The sequence below is a fragment of the Dipodomys spectabilis genome, unplaced genomic scaffold (assembly GCF_019054845.1).
Source record: "Dipodomys spectabilis isolate Male_0828 unplaced genomic scaffold, ASM1905484v1 ptg000001l, whole genome shotgun sequence".
Taxonomy (NCBI): domain Eukaryota; kingdom Metazoa; phylum Chordata; class Mammalia; order Rodentia; family Heteromyidae; genus Dipodomys; species Dipodomys spectabilis.
In genome coordinates, this window is record NW_024870678.1 from 8,625,690 (window position 1) to 8,644,345 (window position 18,656).

Here is an 18,656-nt window from a genome sequence, read left to right on the forward strand (position 1 = left end):
GTCATTTCAATAGCACTTATTTATCTCTCTCCCCTGAACATTTTATCCTGCTTGGTTTTGCCAAATAAAAAAAACTCAGTGTTGATCAAAGTTTTGGGTAGTGAGTACTTTTGCAAAGTGTAAGTATAGCACAGCTCTGAGTTATGCCCTAGATCAGAAAAGCCAACTTTGCACAAATGCAATGAAAACATGTTTTGAGTACAAGATTGAAGTGCCACCTCTGTTTACTGTTTCTCTGCATCACCACTCAGTTGGTGGAGAGGGCATTTCATAGCTCTCTGATACTATCTTTCTACTTGTTTCCCAGATCAAAGGAAGAGTCTCAATGGAACTTTGACTGGAAATTCTAAAATGATGCTGTGTAATAGCTGTTGACCACTAAAAAAATGACTGGTGTGACTACAATTTTAATTCAGCTTAATTTTGGTCAATTTAGATTTTAAAACTAAAGTTGTTAACACTAACCACAACTTATTTGTTGGGGGTACCATGTTTTTCACTTTAAACTTTGGAGATTTACCATTAAATTGAGATGTGCTAAAATACACACTGATGTTCATTGTTAGTATGAAAAAGAATGTAAAATGCCAATGTTGAAATAATATTTTGGATAACTAGCAAAAATGGAATGCATTATCAAAATGATATGCATTTTATACCTTTTATACCTATTAAACATGGCTAAAATGTGAAACTATGTATGTGGCTCTCATAATTCTAGTGAATGGTACTTTCTAGATTTTCATAATCTTCCAAGTAGAACATATACTAAATATCAATGAGCCTTATACTTTAGTATGTGGGGCACCTTTCATAGCAGACATTCAGTGCCAAGATACTCCTTTCCATGTGGGGTAAGGAAAACAACAGAAGGAGAATCAATTTTACCTTGAAGCCATCACCAAGTTCAATACTCAGTGTCACTGACATTACCAAATTAAGCTGTCTTAAAGGAGTGGGTAAAACAGAGAAGAAGGAGTAAGGAGATTATATAGGTAAGAGCATATTTCACAGAATTGAACCTTTTCAAGAGGGATAGCTGGATGCTGGATTAAGAGAGGCGTCCTTAGGCCTGGATCTCAATGGATTCTTGATTGATAGATGCAATAAATAAGAAAGAAGTATCTGAGTAGGAGAAGGGGGAAAAAATCACAGAAAGAAGCTGTGTAGGCAATAATTCTTCTGAAAGCATCAGTTTACAGTATTTGACCAAGTTCTTTCTGCTAGCAGATATCATCTTCCAGAACCTAATTATCACTGCGCAACAGACCTGAAATTCCTTCCGTCAAGGTTGCAAGCAGCCCCCATGATCCTATAGGGTCCTCTCTGCCTATCCCTGTGGCCTTTGAAAATACAGCTGGATAGGTTGCCTATACCACTAAAACAGAATTGAGACTGGATCTTTTGTCTCCTGAGTCCTAATTAGTATCTATCACTAACTGCCACATCATTTATCCCTGTTTTTGTTTTCATTTTCAGCACTGGGGATTGAACACAGGGTGTTGTGTATGCTTAGGCAAGCACTCTACCATTGAGTATAATCTCAGTCCCATCAGTATTAACTTATAGTATTAAAATGATTGTAATTTTTATTTGTGATTTGAGTTTTGTGCACATCCTGGCAGCTTCTGGTCAGCCACCCTTGTGTGCTGATGGTAATTATTGTTTCTTTAATCCAGTTACTTTTGAATTTTAAATATGCTCCGGTCGCTGACAAAATAGTCATTGTAAAATTTTTATGGAATTAAAATGATCATTAGAAGTCAAAGTGACTAAGTTTTGGAGTAAGAAAATGTTCTCAAAGACCATTATTTACTTCAGCAATATTTCATAAGAAGGGAAGGAATTTTAGTTGAGTAGATGTCTAAAAATTAAATAAATTGAAATAAAATACTATTTTTAAATGTTTAAGAACTGGCATCCAAGCCATCAATAGCTTTCCTTAGTGACCACAAATCAAAAGTAGCCTCTGGAGGCTGAAACTAAAAGCCAAAGCAATATATGAGAAAACTCACCACTGTACTTTCTCAAACACATGAGAGTGGCACAAATAGAACTATTTCTACAGAGAATGCAATCTACAGTATCTACAAACTGCCAATATATGGTAAGCTTTATGCTATATTATATAATACATTTTTCCAGTGAAGAGATAATACTAGACACCTATACACAAACCATTTATATAGGAGGGTCTTTCTTTTCCCCCTTCAGTTACAGTAAGTAAATGGAATACACTCTCTGAGGATGGATTGTGTAATATGTGAAAGACATGCTTGCTCTTGTATAAGAGTTGCCTATATATATAAAATCCGATGGGGCTGGGAAAGTGGCTTAGTGGTAGCGTGCTTGCTTAGCATGCATGAAGCCCTGGGCTCAATTCCTCAGTACCACATAAAAAGAAAAACCAGGAAGTAGCACTATAGCTCAAGTGGTAGAGTGCTAGCCTTAAGCAAAAGAAGCTCAGGGACAGTGTTCAAGCCCTGAGTTCAAGCCCCAGGACTGGAAAAAAAAAATCCTCTGGACATGAAGTTTGAAAAGGTGTAATTTATAAGCAGGCCTGGGGGCATTTCGAATTTCTGCCTGATTTAGAAGCATTACAAAGCCCATGCTAAGGAAGCAATTCAAAAGTCCCATGGCTGTGCATGGTTAGCTCGTATCCACTCTCAGCCGGCCACCCTGTGGAACGTTTGCACACTAGTCTTCATTTTTTCCGTCTATATTTCTTCTCATCTAGCTTTTTCAGGAATGTTATTCCTATTTCCGTCACACTGTCGCCTTTGAGTCTGTCTTGCAAGAATGTAACATCAGCAGCCAAATTAACCTAGGAAAGAAAAACAGAAATAGGACTGTTTCATTCAATTTTCAAAAATCTCTAAATATTTCTTCATCTCTCAAATCCAGTGTGCTCCACAGTGACTGTGTGTTGCCCAGAGATGGTCTGGCAGCACGTGACCTCCGTCATGTGATTCTACTAAGTGAAGGACAGCTTCAGAGCTGGGATTCCCCAACACGTACACCATGCTGAGCTTTGCTCATGCGTAGAGCTGGACTGTGGCTCCATCTCCAGAACAGATAGCCTTTGCCCAGTGTGCTTTGTCCAGTAGAACTTCCAAGGATAAATGGATTCTTAAAAGTTTCCTCCCAAATGGATTGACAATAAAGCCTTCTGTCATCCCCTAAATAATATAATAACTTATTCTAGCAACATTTAGCCATGACTTATGGCTTTAGTTGCTTTGAAAAAAATATCAACTAAATAAATTATAAATATAAAACTACAGCCATGAATATTTGATAGCTGGCTCTCGTTTCTTTTTGGAAGCATTTCCCACTTTTTAGACAAATGAAGGAAGTTCTTAGGGCTCATTTCAGTATTCATTAAACTCAACCACCCTCTGTACCGAATTAGTTCAGAATCATTTAATATCATTAGGATAAATAATATAAATTAGCAGAAGTACCTAATTACAAACAATCACAAGTTTAAAAATGTCTGAGTATAGCAAATAAGTAATTAATAATTATCGAATCCATCTCCATGTGCCAAATTATCTGGCACATGGTACAAATACCAGAGTACAAATACCATCCTTTGTGGTACTTACTACCAAATAGAAGGATATAGATGGCACTTTGAAACACAAAATCCAAATTTATCCTCAGCCTTTTCTTTTTATAATTTTCTTTTAGTTAGTACATATTAAGATCATGAGGTGGTTTTACTGTAGTAATACCATAGACACACACAGTATACATAGAACAACTTTACCCCCTCCACTTTGTTCTGAAACCCTTATTTTCCCCCTCTCTTTCAGCGATTGGTGAATTTCATTTTACTGTCTTTATCTAACTACATCAAAATCTATGTGTCTATATTAATATAGATGGACAATCCTACAAAAGTGCTGGAATAGAATTATGAAGGATCTTTGCAAATAATTTATTGTTTCTGTTGCTTTATGGTTTTGAACTACCTCTTTCTTCTTCCCAATTATTATAAATAATTAGAATTTATGATAACACTGATCAAAATATATTGTATTCACAACTGCTTTGTTAAATGGCAGCTCCTTTGTACAACTACTTAAAGATAATAATATTTTAAAATTACATATGCAGCTCCTTAGTGAGTAGGTCAATATATGCCTAGACTTCGGTTACTAGCTGGCCCCATCATTCTTTTGGATCTGGTCGTGGGGCCTGAACTCTGGGCCTGGGCATTGTCCCTCAGCTCTTCAGCTCAAGGCTAGCACTCTACCACTTGAGCCACAGCGCCACATCCGGCTTTTTTAAAAATTTTTTTCTGCTTATGTGGTGCTGAGGAATCGAACCCAGGGCCTCATGCATGCAAGGCAAGCACTCTACCACTGAGCTACCTTCCCAGCCCGGCCCCATCATTCTTAACAGCAAAAGTTCTGGGAGAAAAATGAGACTTTGTTGACTCTTCCTTCTTCCAAAGCTTCCAATAGCAGTTCAATAGACTATGACAGTCTTCTTCTCTTTCTACTTTCCCAATAAAAACTTAACCAAAGTTTTCCACGATCCTTTGGTAAGGTGTGTGAATATTTTTGAGGTCTTGTTTCACTGTCTCTATATTGATCTTGTTTAGCCTGAGATACTGTGTTCTTCCTGATATATTTTCACCTGTATTTACTCTTGGTTTTTTTTTGGGGGGGGTGGGTTTTTTGTTTGTTTGTTTGATTTTTTTCTTTTGTCAGTCCCGGGGCTTGAACTCAGGGCTTGGGCATTGTTCTTGAGCTTCTTTTTCTGAAGGCTAGCACTCTACCACTTTAGCCACAGTGCCACTCTCAGCTTTTTCTGTTGACTTTTTCTATGGTACTAAAGAATCAAACCCAGGGCTTCATGCATGCTAAGCAAGCACTCTACCACTAAGCCACATGTATTTACTCTTTCTTTTTTTGGGGGTGGGGGAGGTGGGTCCGGTCGTGGGGCCTGAACTCTGGGCCTGGGCGTTGTCCCTAAGCTCTTCAGCTCAAGGCTAGCACTCTATCACTTGAGCCACAGTGCCACTTCCGGCTTTTTTTCTTTTTTGCTTATGTGGTGCTGAGGAAGTGAACCCTGGGCCTCAGGCATGCAAGGCAAGCGCTCTACCACTGAGCCACCTCCCCAGCCCTATTTACTCTTTGTTGATATCCTTTGCAGTCTTTGTATTCTGTAACTTACTCCTAGTTCACTGTTACTTTGGGTTCTGTATGAGGTTTCCTTTTCTTCTCTCTCTACAGCCTCTCCCTATTCATTGTTGGCTGATTCCAATGATTCTTCAGACACAACCCTTTGTAAGCTTCAGACACTGGATGTCTTCAGTCCCTCTGTCTCTGTTTCTGTCTTTGTGTGTGTGTGTGTGTGTGTGTGTGTGTGTGTGTCTGTGTCTGTGTGTGTGTCTGTGTGTGTCTGTGTGGTATGTTAGGCACCCAAACTAAAGCAGATTCAAACATGAGTTTTTTTCCTTGCCTCTTCAAATTCCCAATCAACTCCTGGTTTTGCTCTCCTGGTCAGAGTGCAACCTTACCTACAGGCTGTTCCACGGACTAAAAGTTATTCTTGAATCCTGTTTTCAGCCTTGTCCCTTAAGTCAGCTCACAACCTGTCTACCTTCATAAACCTTGCTCAAACTGATCCTGATGACCACTCTAAGGAGTTTGGCTTTTGTTTGAGGTCAGCATCATAGGCTTCCTAACTGCCCTTCTTTCTCTGCTTTTCAGCATTGATCCTCTCGATAAAGGGCTAGGGGAGAAGCTGAACCTTCTTCTATTGTCTAGTATGTTGACAGTGGAATAAAATTTCTAGAACACAAAGTTCAAAATTTCAAATTGAGGGCTGGGAAGGTGGCTCAGTGGTAGAGTGCTTGCCTTGCATGAGGCCCTGGGTTCAATTCCTCAGCACCACACACATAAGTAGAAAAAGCCAGAAGTGGCGCTGTGGCTCAAGTGGTAGAGTGCTCCCCTTGAGCTGAAGAGCTCAGGGGCAGCGCCCAGGCCCAGAGGTCAAGCCCAGGACTGGGATAAAAAAGAGGAGGAAAGAAAAAAAATTCAAGTTGATAAACCTGCACTGACTCTAATTCTTTTTTTTTTTTTTTATAGGTCATGGGGCTTGAACTCAGGGTCTGGGCGCTGTTCCTGAGCTCTTCTGCTCAATACATGCGCTCTACTACTTGAGCCACAGCACTACTTCCAGTTTTCTCGTGGTTTATTGGAGATGAGAGTCTCATAGACTTTCCTGCCTGGGCTGACTTTAGAATCATGATCCTCAGATCTCAGCCTCCTGAGTTACTAGGATTACAGGTATGAGCCATCAGCACCCAGACTTGAATTCCTTCTTTTATCTGATTTCTGTGAAGGATGCAAACCTCATTCTCCCAACAAGTCCTCTTTCCCTCTTTGTGTCAGTTGTGCCAGATGAATTACAGTTATTGGTTCTTGGAATGAAATACTCTTCTTGCTCATTTGGACAATTGGATTTTTCTACCTAAAATATTTTCCTCCTGTTCTTTAACTCAAACCTTTCACCTACCATTTGTCTTTCAAAATCCAGTTCCATTACTAAAAATTAACAGATGTCTTTCCTGCCTCTGGTCCTCTCCTGGCCATTTATCACATTTTTTTATACATATGACTTTGAATCAGATCCTTTAAGGGTAGTGATTGCATCCTGCTCATCTTTACATCGTCAGTGCCTGGGATTTAACAGATATTAACATTTGAATTTGTTATACCAATGAATAATTCAGGTATGGAAGACAACCTCCAAAATGGCCTGAAATGCCTGGTCCTCACCCTTGTTGTACCAGGGTTGGCAACACGTGTTACCAAGCTGTAATGGTGAGTTTGTGACCTACAAAATTGTTTATAAAGCTAGAAAATCCACACAACTTCTTAGCCAGTGGCCAAGAAAGCGCTTGAGGTTTCCTGCACAAGCTTAGAAGCAGGTCTCCAGCTTCAGTCAGGACTGCAGAGGTTGTAACTCAAATCCACGTGTGCTAACCTGGAAAAGGTTCTGAGCCCCAGTTACCCAGCTGAAATGGTCCAAAATTCTCATCCTTAGAAACTGTGTCTTGGTTATTTTGAGGTATTTTTTTAAATCAGTACTAGATAACTAACACAAGTGGAAAAATGAAGTAAATGCATTCTCTCTCTCTCTCCCTCTCCCTCTCCCTCTCCCTCTCTCCTTCTCTCTCTCTCTCTCTCTTTCTCTCCCCTTACCATTTCCAGGGCACCTCTGATAACCCCACAGAGTAAGCTGCAGTAGCACAGAGAAGATCGCCCAGCCGGCAGCTCCTCCACAAACTCTGCCAAAGGATTCTTGTCTAGAATCAGGGAAAATTCATTTCTGCTTGAATTGTGACAGGTCACACTTGGTGTAATTCCCAGGTACATCTTGAAAGCAACCTAAAAATAAAGATGAGGAGGGGAATTTAATAACAGTTGGTGTAGAACAAATATCTATTAGCAGGATAATGAAATACTCCGTTCCAGGCATTGAAGCAGTAGGATTAAGACAAGTCTTCAGTGAGGACATCTGGACTCACACTTAGCTTTACAATTTATTGACCCTGTGCCATGTGAGGGTGTTTAATCCTTTTATTAGTTTGATGGAAAATCCTAAGGGATACATTATAGCTTATGGAAAACTGCCATAAGGCAATATTTTTGCAAAACATGCATTTAAAAATATGCATATCCTTTAGGAGAGTGAGAGATTCAAAGATTATTACTCATGGACATAACAGTATGGTATCTGTCACATTAATATTAGCAAAACTAAGGTCCTGAAGGAGAGGGGATCTCAGACACCTATGCCCCAACAGGGAAGTCCTGGCTAGAGCCAAGTAAGTTTTGGATTGATGACAGCTATGGATGTATATGGAAGGAGAATCCTATTATTGTAGACAAACAGATCTCTGAGAAGGAGTAAGGGATATTGGTGGGAGAAACAAAACTGAGACATAAAGTAATTTTCAAAAATGGTGTTTTATAGCACTTGAATTTTACAAGGGAGAGATGGAAGAAATCTTGGAATCTATTTCTTTTGAACGTCTACTTTTCAAATGAGCAAGCTTTTCTGTTTCAGAAAAAGCAAAAAGGATACAGCCAAGATTGTAGTATAACTTAGTTCTTTAGCTCAGAGTCCAAGGCAATTTCTTTTCACAAAACACACAGGTCTGTAGTTAATTAATAAAAATGTGTCAACTTGACATGTTGTCATCTTTCAAACGTCTTAATTAACTAATGTTTTAAATTAAGAGCAGCATGGAAAAGAAGTGAAAGCAATTTTCTTTAGTCATAGTGTAAAACCATAAGAAGTTCTTTGATCATTCATTTAGAACATATTGGGCCTACCAAATGCCTCATGCAATGTGAGTTCAATATCCCTTTGCAAAACAGTTGCTGACTGGGCATTCATTCTATGTTTGATACCATGTTTAGTACAGAATACATGAATTAGCATGTATTAGCTAACTCATGAAGACATTAGTTAGCATTTGAAAAGCTGACAAGGTGGGGGTAGAGATGAGAAGCATTGTAAGTAGTAGGAATATGATATGAAATACCACAACGAGGTTCAAAGGAGTTGTGCTTCTATCAACTTGTGAGCAGTGGGGAGCTCCAAAGCTGGGAATGGGTTATGCAGAATCATGTATATTTTAAACCTCTGTGGCAATGTGGAGGGTGGATTTTACTATTGTAGGTACAGGGGGCATGCAGCCAGAGGGAGAGTTACTAATGAAGAAGTTACTACACTGGCCCAGAAAAGAAAAATGACAGCTCCTGTTTTTCTTCAAAATTCCAATTGTCTTTAAAACCCTCGCATACAAATTTAAAACATCCTAATTTGTAAATTAAGTTGGAAATCTTTTCATTCAAACCTCTTTCAGAAGGCATAAGATAAATCCCTGTCTTCTAAATTGTAAGTCACATAACAAGAGAATAAATGATCTTGAAAGTCTGAATGTGGAGATTTGATTTGGTTCCCAACTGATTGAAACCCATTTCTGCTAGTGTTGATTCTTTCCACTGGAAAATTTCTAACCTCTCTGCATGAGAATTTCTTTGTCTTTTAATCCAAGGGACATGGAAATAATATTTAAAAAGGAGTCCATGCACTTTGAATGTATTCTACTTCTGTGTTTAGGCAGCCAGTTCACGGCCCAGCATCCACCAGTAGGAGGCATTATCTGAACACTGTTGGGAAATACGCATTCCTAGGGAATGACATTGTTTCCTTATCTGGCTGAATTCAGCCAGAGAAGGAGGACTGTTGTTTCTAATGAAGAAAGAACTCCACCCTCACCCAGCCACAGCCACAGCTGCAGTGTCAATAGCAAGAGCAGCAGTTCCCCTCTTTGTGTATGTCCAACATGGAAGCTTTTCAAAGCATTTTAAAGTTCTTTCTGAATCAAAAAACTGCTATTGGCTACAGCTTCATGGCTTTGCTGACCTTGGGAGGTGAACGCCTCTTCTCACTGGTGGCTTTCAAATGCCCCTGTAGCACTGAAAATATGGCCTATGGGTTGGTTTTCCTTTTTGCTCCTGCCTGGGTGTTACTGATCCTTGGATTCTTTCTCAACAACAAGGCATGGAAACTCTTCACAGGTTGTTGTGTCAATCCCAGGAAAATCTTCCCCAGGGGCCACAACTGCCGCTTCTTCTATGTCCTAGGACAGATCACTCTGAGTTCTTTGGTGGCTCCAGTGATGTGGCTTTCTGTGGCTTTGCTTAATGGGACGTTTTATGAATGTGCCATGAGCGGGACGAAAAATTCCAGACTTCTGGAACTGATTTGTCACGGCAAACCCAAAGAATGCTGGGAAGAGCTATACAAAGTATCCTGTGGCAAAACTAGCATGCTACCCATGGACAATGAAGAAGTGAAACTGTCTCTTCAAGCCCAGTCTCAGGTAAGAAGAAACTCATCTTTTTTCTTTCTCTCTCTCTCATAAACATGAATTGAAAGTATTCTCTCTGTTCTCTTGTTCGGGGAGGAGTCTAAAGCTTGCCCGAATAATTAAACTACATGGAAATTGGAATCTGATACAGTGCTAAGACAATCTCAGGAAAAGCTTTTTAAAAGCTGGATGGCTCCCTAAAATTGCTGGTTGGATTTTATCTTTTCCATTTCTGGAAAGAAAACATCCTCTGGGTTATGCATATGTAAATACCTAAGTACTTTAAAACAATCTCTCTAGGTTGACTTTGTAAATAATGCATAACAGCCAATTCTAAACTGCGTGTTAATGGAGGGGCTGTAATTAAGAATTACTGCCTTCTATCAATTATTTATTTTCAAACTGGTTTCTCAGAGAAACACAAACATATTATTAAAATATGTCTGAGCCATCTGATCTACTACTTTTGTTGCCTGTAACATAATTGCCACAGAGATTCCCTTGAATGGTTTCCCGCAATTGCTGTTTCTGTGTATAAATAATATTGACAAACTTGAGAAGCATTTCCCATCTAAAGAAGGACTTAGTAGTCTTAAATAACTTTCAGTGAAAAGCGACCATATTCACTAGGGAGATGATGTATTTTACTCTTTGTGCTGTACAGCTAAAGAACTTCTTATGTTACTTTAGAAACTCACATTTTGAGAGACAGTTTTATTTAGGAGGAGAAAACTTAAGCTTCACTTAACTGACACAAGGATATCTTAGTCAGTCATCTCCTCAGGTACATGACCAGAAATCCAGATGCATAGACCTTGTGAATAGTGGGAATTCTATTCTCCAAATCAAAACAAGCAGTGAGAGTGAAGAACTTCAAAATTTGTCAGAAATAATACTCATTTTAGAAAAAAAATGCATTGAAAATAGTGTATGTACTTAAATATAATTTTTCAATAAGATCTGCTTTTATACACATCAAGCAAAGTCTGTTCTAGGATCAATCATATATTCCAAAATAATAGACAGCAAAGTCACATTTTCTTTATAAACTGATAAGCCAAAAATTGTCCCCAAGCAAATCTTTTGCTTTTTGTATAAAACACATTTTGATAAAAACCTGCCGAGCTCCTAAAAGTCTTCCTTCTTTTGTTGAAGGAAGGTAATAATTACAAATGTTATGACAGAACACAGGAATTACGGTTTATGTCCTCAGGCACCAGGCTCCATTCAGTCAGTGCCAGGTTCACACTTAGCACTGGGTAAGCTTTTCTTATGTAAACACAGGCGCATCCTGTCATAGCCAAGACTGGGTACAATGACCTGTTGACTTTTCAGCAGGATGAAAAGGACCTGAGGCTGATTTCTATGGGAGGATACCTGAAAGATGTGGATGAAGGCTGATGTAGCAATAGCAGATGCTGACCATAAGGTTCACATGGCAGGAGGCAGTGTATAGTCCAGACCAATAATTGGGTATGTGGGTGGCGGTGGAAAAGTGCATTCATCCATGGGTGGGGCCTGGCAACAAGAAATCCAGCTAGATGACTCTATTCTTAAGGAAGACAGAAGAGAACAGTGGAAAAAGCTCAGTGTTAGAGTTAGCTGGCCTTGGGCTTGAACGTGGATACTGCCGCCCCTGAGCTCGTGGCCGACAGCTAGAGCTCTAGTTGTCTCTTTGTGAGGGGTAATGCCACCTACTTTAGAGAACTGTGGAGAGATTTAAAGAGACAAAAAGTGTACCTAAAGCTTCTAGAACATCATAATGTCCTAAGTTGAGGAGAAAACTGCCAGAGGTTGGAGGAGACTCTTGCAAAACAGGAATGTACTGGAGATTGAAGTGGAAGCATCCAATGCAATCTAATTAGACTGTGTATATTGTGAATTTGAGGAAGGAGAAGGTTCCACATTCAGATAAGAGCAGGTCAATGCTGACTTCATGAAAAAGGGGAAAGATGACCCAAAGCTGATCAAATAGTTTCAGACTCAGCTAGTTAGCTCAGGTACTGAGGGAGGTAAGGTGACCTACTTGTAGAGAAAGAGAAATGATGAGCCCAGGAAAATTTCACTGGATTTTCCAAAATACCTCTATGATGTGCATCCCCCATTTTATAGCTGAAGAAAGTATGAGAGGTACAGACAATATCCACAATGAGGGGAAATCTAGGATTTAAACCCAAGTAATGTCAATCCAAAGTTGGCCTATATGTAAAAGGTGAGAGTCTGATCACCTCATGAATGAGACAGAGTGTGAAAATCACTGATCTAAAGCTAATTTGGGGTTCTGTAATGGTCTTGGTGGGTTTAGTAGCAAATTGATGTTTCAAATGATCCATCTGCTAATAGGTCATTGAACTAAATATCAAGAGATCCTTTTGAGGAAATCTGTTAGTTGTCTAAATATTAAATTAATTCTAATTATGGAAAATAGAATTTAAATACTGAACTTTAGAAGCTATCTTGAATGATGTGGCTTTTGTTTCTAAATAATTTTTAAAAATCAGCAGGACCATAGCTATTCAACAGGGAGTTTGCTTTTATTGTAATGACCAAACTTGAGAAGAAGTAATCCCCAAGATCAAGAATGGCTATTTTTTTATCCTCAGCATTTAGACAGGATTTGTTTTATTTTTACAAGTTCAGCCTCCTTATTATATCATGTCTGTCTCTCTTCAATATGGATAATAAATAACAGCCATTCTGCTGCTCTGCAGATAGTCACGTGAAATTATATATTTTAATTTATTATGTATTATATTTATAAACATACTTATAAATATTATATTTATTATAGATATGTAGTGAGAGATGATAGATATAATATATATATATATATATATATATATATATATATATATATATATATGCCTAAAAATACCTGTCTAATAAACTGGTAATTCCTTCAAAAGCCACAATTACTCATGCACAGAGGTTTTCCCTCTAATAGCTAATACCATTTGTGAGCTTTATCCAATACTTTAATAATCTATACTTTTTATTCTTTTCTATTCACTAGCCTTCTGGTTATTTTACATAGCAACCATCTTGGTTGGGTGACTAGGTATAAGGCCAATTTGAACTCTATTTTGACTGTTAAAAAGTGTTGAAAAGTTTAAGGTGATTTCCAGTGACCTGTGGTAAGAACTTGTATTAATTTAGTTAGACATATTCTAATAATGTGGTAGAACTGCCCTTGTGTTGTCATTCTGCTTTTCCATGCCCTCAATCTCTCTCTCTTCCTAAGATTCTAGGATGGATCCTGATTTGTTCAGCATCCTTCTTCTCCCTGCTCACCACTTGTTATGCACGCTGTCGGTCTAATGTGAGCTATTTACAGTTAAGCTTTTGGAAGACATATGCACAAAAGGAGAAAGAGCAATTGGAAAATACATTTTTGGACTATGCCAACAAACTGAGTGACAGGAATCTGAAATGCTTTTTTGAAAACAAGAGACCAGATGTCTTTCCCATGCCCACTTTTGCTGCCTGGGAAGCTGCTTCAGAGTTGCATTCTTTCCACCCAAGTCGGCAACACTACAGCACCCTCCACAGGGTGGTGGAAGATGGCTTGGCTCCTTGCTCCCAGGACGATGAGACAGCAATGGTCCTTGTTGGTTCGGCCCACAATCTATAGCTCATCATCACTGACTCGAAGTGTCCAGAAGTATACTATTCTGACAGCTTCCTTTTGCATCTATAACAACCTTGTATTGCCAGATTTGGAAAACTGATTTGAAGCTACCAAGTACAATGCCAGGATGGGCTCAAATTGATGTAAAGTGGTAACAGACTCTTACGTTGGTAGAGGATTGGGTTCTGTGGGCCCACACATTGTTCCAAGTTCTAAGATTTTAAAATTCAGCATATAGACTTTTGCAAGGGGTCTCTGTAAATATTGGTCATGGTATCTGGGGTAGAAGTTGTGGACTGTGAGGGAACAAGATAGCCAACAAGGACTGTAGCTGTATTCAACATAGTAGGAATACTTGTATAATTCTGTTCTACTGCCTTTCAAGATGCATGAATTGGTTCCTTCCATTTGAAAATCATTACCTCAGAACCTGAAGATCTCAGTTCTGAAAGACAAACAATTGCAAGAGTATGATATCTATAGTTTTCCACATGCATGCAGTGCTGCATCATGACTTTTGTGGACCCAGTCACATTTGACTGCACAGACCAAAATGATAATTATATTTGTATATAGCTATATACATACCTATATGACTACATGATGATAAAGACAAATACCTGAATATTATATATTAAAACACATTTCTTGGGGCTGGGAAGATGGCTCAGTGGTAGAGTGCATGCCTTGCATGCATGAGGCCTTGGGTTCAATTACTCAGCATCACATAAGCAGAAAAAGCCAGAAGTGGCACTGTGGCTCAAGTGGTAGAGCGCCAGTCTTGAGCTGAAGAGCTGAGGGACAGTGTCCAGGCCCAGAGTTCAAGCCCCATGAACAGCAGAAAAAAAAAACATTCCTTGAACTGAAAGTTCATTTCTTTTCTGTTTTAATGTATTTTTATTGCTACTGCAAGATGATATACAGAAGGGCTATAGTCAGGAAATGAGTACATTTGTTTTTGTAGTGTCACCCCTTCCCTCGTTTTCTCCCAGTTTTTTCCCTCCTTGTCCCTCTCCCACAAATTGTACAGTTAATTTTTAACACAGTGCCTAGTGAGAATCACTGCTGCATTTGTTCATCTTTGTCCCACCCTTGCTGTGTATCCCCTCCCCCTTTCCCTCCTAAAGACAGATAAACTAACAAACAGTACAAAAGATAAAGAAAACTAAAACAGTAGCAAAGGAAAAAACTCTCATTTCCATTTCTTGGAGTTCATTTCAATTAACATCCTTTTATATGATCTTAAGCACATAGTTATTGACCCTTTGTAATCCTCTCCTAAGAATATCCCTCTTTGGTCTCACTGTGTGAATGTCTAGAGAGCTATAAAATTTATCATGTCCAAGTGTATTTTTTTGTTTTTTACCATCCTGTGTGTTTACTTGTAGATTTATAGACACAATCTAGTTACCACAAATGAGGGAAACAATGCAATCTATGTTTCTTTGAGTCTGCTTACTTCACTTATTTTTTCCAAGCCTTTGTATTTCCTTACAAATGTTACAATATCATTCTTTCTAATAGAAGAGTAGAATTCTATTATATATATGTATATATATACATATATCAATATATAATAATATTTTCTTAAACCATTTGTCCACTGGATTGATTCTATATCTTAGCTATGGTAAACAATACTGCAATGAACATGCTTGTGTTGGTAGCTTTAGCATGGCCTGATTTGGAATGCAAAATCAGGATAAATGCCCAGGAGTGGAGTTGCTGGGCTATAGGGAAGCTCTATGTTTAGTCTTTCGAAGAACCTTTAGATTGCTTTCCAGAGTGGCTGAACAAGTTTACATTCCCTCCAACAGTGATTTTAAAATTAAAAACACTCTGTGGACTAATGTTATATGGGTTGTAGGCTTGAGGATCCAGAAACCATGAGTGTATTTTAGTCTGTTTGGGCTACTATAACAAAATACCATAGAGTGAGTGGTTTATAAGTAACATAAATTGATGTTTTACTCTTTAGAAGTTGCAATTTGGTAATCAGGTTGCCAGCATGGTCAGGGTTGAAGTTGTCCCTCAAGTTGCTGACCCTTCACTGTTTCCCCATATGGTGTCAAGACAAGTAAAGTCACCAGGGTCCTTTTAAGGACATTAATTCTGTACCTTCTAATCTTACTACAATAGAGGTTAGGCTTCAATATATAAATTGAGGAGAGAGGAGACCACACAAGCATAGAGCGTGTTGCAGAGTAAATCAGCCATGAGAAGATATGGGGTTGCTACTCAGAGTAGTACCAGAAAAAACTGTTTTACAGTTTTCCATTTATTAGGAATGCAAACTTGGATTCTACCATGTAATATCTCTCTCTCTCTCTGTGTGTGTGTGTGTGTGTGTGTGTGTGTGTGTGTGTGTGTAAATTTCCCTGAAGTCTTTGAATGGAATTGTACTTAAGGAAAGGGAGGTATGTCTTAGACTGTAAGTACACATATCACTAGTGTGCTAGTTAGAGAAAGCTGGATATTAGCCTTCTACTACCATGAAACATGATGCCAAACTGAAAGGAAATCCTCATAGGTCTAAGACCAACAATCTGTGGTTGTGACTGATCAGAAATCTGTTTTGTTTTCATGCCCATTCCTGGCAGAGTGCCTCTGAAACCCTTGGAATTTCCATGCTGTATCTTCTTGTGTGCTAATGAGGTGTCCAGTGTTTCCTGGGTAGTCTGAGGATGAGGACTGATTTGTCAGAGGAACTAACCATGTGACTAAAGAGGTGAAATCTTTAACCTTACCCTCATCCCTCTGATGAGTTGGAGAAAACCCACATTTACATTCCTGGTGGTTAGTTTTTACTGTTGCATGTGAGTGCAGAAAGGTATGTATTATATCCTTCAGGTTTTAGAGGTTTGGTGTTAGTTATGTATGTGAGAAAGAGAGAGAGAAAGAGAGAAAGGAGATAGGCGTGAAAAGGGCAGAGATGTCAGAATAGAGAGGTGAAACTCAAAAACACAAACCTTCTTATTGCTTCCTAACTTGGAGCTTGCCTGCCCTAAAGAGTCTGCTAAGCTTGAAAAAGCCACCTAGGAACCAGGGGTCCACATGCATCTTTTGGCTAGTGGAAATCTGAATCAGCAGTTCTACAAAAGTAGCTAAACAGGAGGAAGCTGAAGATTGAGGAGTCAGCTCTGAGGCCTGCTGCTGTCACCCTGAGCCCCAGCGGCTTTCTACAATTAAGAAGCTTACTCATGACCGGGATGCCTCATTCAAGAATCTCCAAACTGCCTAGTAACAAGCCAGCAGCCCGGGGTACTTTTTCTGTAGCTCAGTAAGTAGAAGAGGGGTTCATCCTCTTACTCTGGAACACGTGGCTCTGGGATGAGTCATGTATTCATCCTGACTTTTGCTCCCCATCCCTGTAGAAGAGTACTTTACTCAGAAGGGAAACAAGTTCAAGAAACCTTATCTGTCTTATGAACTGTCTTGGAGAAAATAGGTGAAGATAAAGGAAGCAAATTGCATCTGCTCTTGGGTGTCCAAAGGGAACAGGCAAGGAGACAAGCCGGTCTTAGGAGACTTCAGAGGTATAGACAATTTGTTGTCTTAGGTTAGGGTCCCTAGAAGCAATACCTCACATGTGAAACTGTGTGTAAGTGATTTCCTAAAAAGTAATATGCTCAAAAGAAGCCTCTTAGCAGAATAGACACAAGAAAATGAGGTTTCAGATGAATATTAGTCTAATCAATATCATAGACAATTCTGGGCCATGAGCCTTGACCTTAATCTAAAGTGAATGCTAGGGCTTCTTATGTGGCTTTGAGTTATTTCAGAACAAAAGAGGGTGAGGCCTAGATGATTCTAAGTAAGACATAGTCAGTAGCCCAATGGTAACCCTCCAGAGAAGGTTACACACACATTGGGTATCAGCACCTTGAAATGAGATATCTAGGGATGTTTTAGAAGACATCCACTGAAGTCTGCAATTGCAATTCTTCCTCAAGTCGATACTTGAAGTATATGGAAGACATTACAGTCAATCCATGCCCAAGATGACTTCTTTTTTAAACTTCTAACTTTCTCAGAAGTCAAAGAACAACAAACCCAGGCATCTTGTCTTATTCTACTATTGCTCTATTACACAGCAGCAAAGGATTGGAAAGTGTTCTTTGAACAAATTTAGTACGTTCCCATACAAGGAAAACATCAAAGGACATTAAAATATGTCCCATAAATTTATATAAAATTTTAATATGCTATTTTTCTGCAAGGCTCTAACTTTTTCTTCAAGGTCACCTAATAAATTTAGAAGTCTTAGAACTCATTCAGTTTATTCACAAACAATGGAAACGGAGTGGGGAAAATGACTGGCCATTGTTACAAAAAATAAGGTTTGGTAGACACATCATTAAATATATTATACATTTAGTAATGTATTATAAAGTATATATGTATCTAAATATATTTTAAAATATGCATGTGGTTTTCTAGTTGGAACACTTGAAGTGCCACTAGAATTATTAAATTGAACAGGAAAATGGTGGCATTATTAATTTCAAATATGGTGCAGTACTTAAAATCCTGATGATTAATTTCTATAAAAATTAGCTGTGTGGAAGGCTGCATTCTGCTACCCGATGAACTCATCAGTAGCAGAAAACTCCTATGTATTCTAACATGGCATAATTCAGATATTTCAGCTAATACTTTGTGTTAGATAGCTTTCAGTCACTAAAACAAATACTTGAAATAAATTGACTCATGAGGGAATAAGATTTATCTTGGCTCACAGTTTTTGAAGTTTGAACCCATGATAAACTGGTCCCATTTCTCTGTGGCAAAATAGTTTGCCCTGGTGAAATCACATGGAAAACAAAGCCATGTATGACCAGGAAGTAAAAACAATAGAAAAGAACAGGGCTTTAGAGCTATTTCTCTCCTTGAGGGCATGCCCCAATGACCTAAAGACCTCCCACTGTGCTCCAACTCTTTCCGTGACTATGTACCAATAGCACCAAACCGGAGACCAAGCTTTTCATGAGCCCTGAAGAATCACCAAAGATCTAAAGAATGGCATAACTGTTTTTCTACGTAGACTTTAATGACTCTGCATTCTCTAAGATAGGTTTCTAATATTCTAATATTTCTAATATTGCCCCATTTTTTTCTCCT

General features: G+C 38.7%; 2 protein-coding genes across 2 annotated transcripts in view; one reads left to right on the forward strand and one right to left on the reverse strand.

The window, feature by feature from the left end:
• Positions 1-2,704: 2,704 nt before the first annotated feature.
• The window catches only part of Trappc3l (trafficking protein particle complex subunit 3L), a 45,366-nt gene continuing 29,414 nt past the window's right edge, over positions 2,705-18,656 (reverse strand). Inside the window, exons 4-5 of the mRNA XM_042701052.1 lie at positions 7,224-7,409; positions 2,705-2,824 (exon numbers count right to left, since the gene is read on the reverse strand). Of these exons, the coding sequence (XP_042556986.1) occupies positions 2,705-2,824; positions 7,224-7,409 (306 nt within the window). The remainder of the gene's footprint in view (positions 2,825-7,223; positions 7,410-18,656) is intronic.
• Calhm5 (calcium homeostasis modulator family member 5) lies at positions 9,380-14,124 on the forward strand. Its single transcript, XM_042701006.1, has 2 exons — positions 9,380-9,919; positions 13,149-14,124. Exons 1-2 carry the CDS (start codon positions 9,380-9,382, stop codon positions 13,536-13,538), a joined length of 930 nt encoding a protein of 309 aa, XP_042556940.1. The 3' UTR covers positions 13,539-14,124.

What these genes read in the sequence shown, in the direction of transcription:
- Calhm5 (XM_042701006.1), top strand. Translation starts at nt 9,380, where the DNA reads ATGGAAGCTTTTCAAAGCATTTTAAAGTTCTTTCTGAATCAAAAAACT. An exon ending in CTCTTCAAGCCCAGTCTCAG is followed by an intron (nt 9,920 to 13,148) that starts GTAAGAAGAAAC and finishes TCTCTTCCTAAG; the next exon opens with ATTCTAGGATGGATCCTGAT.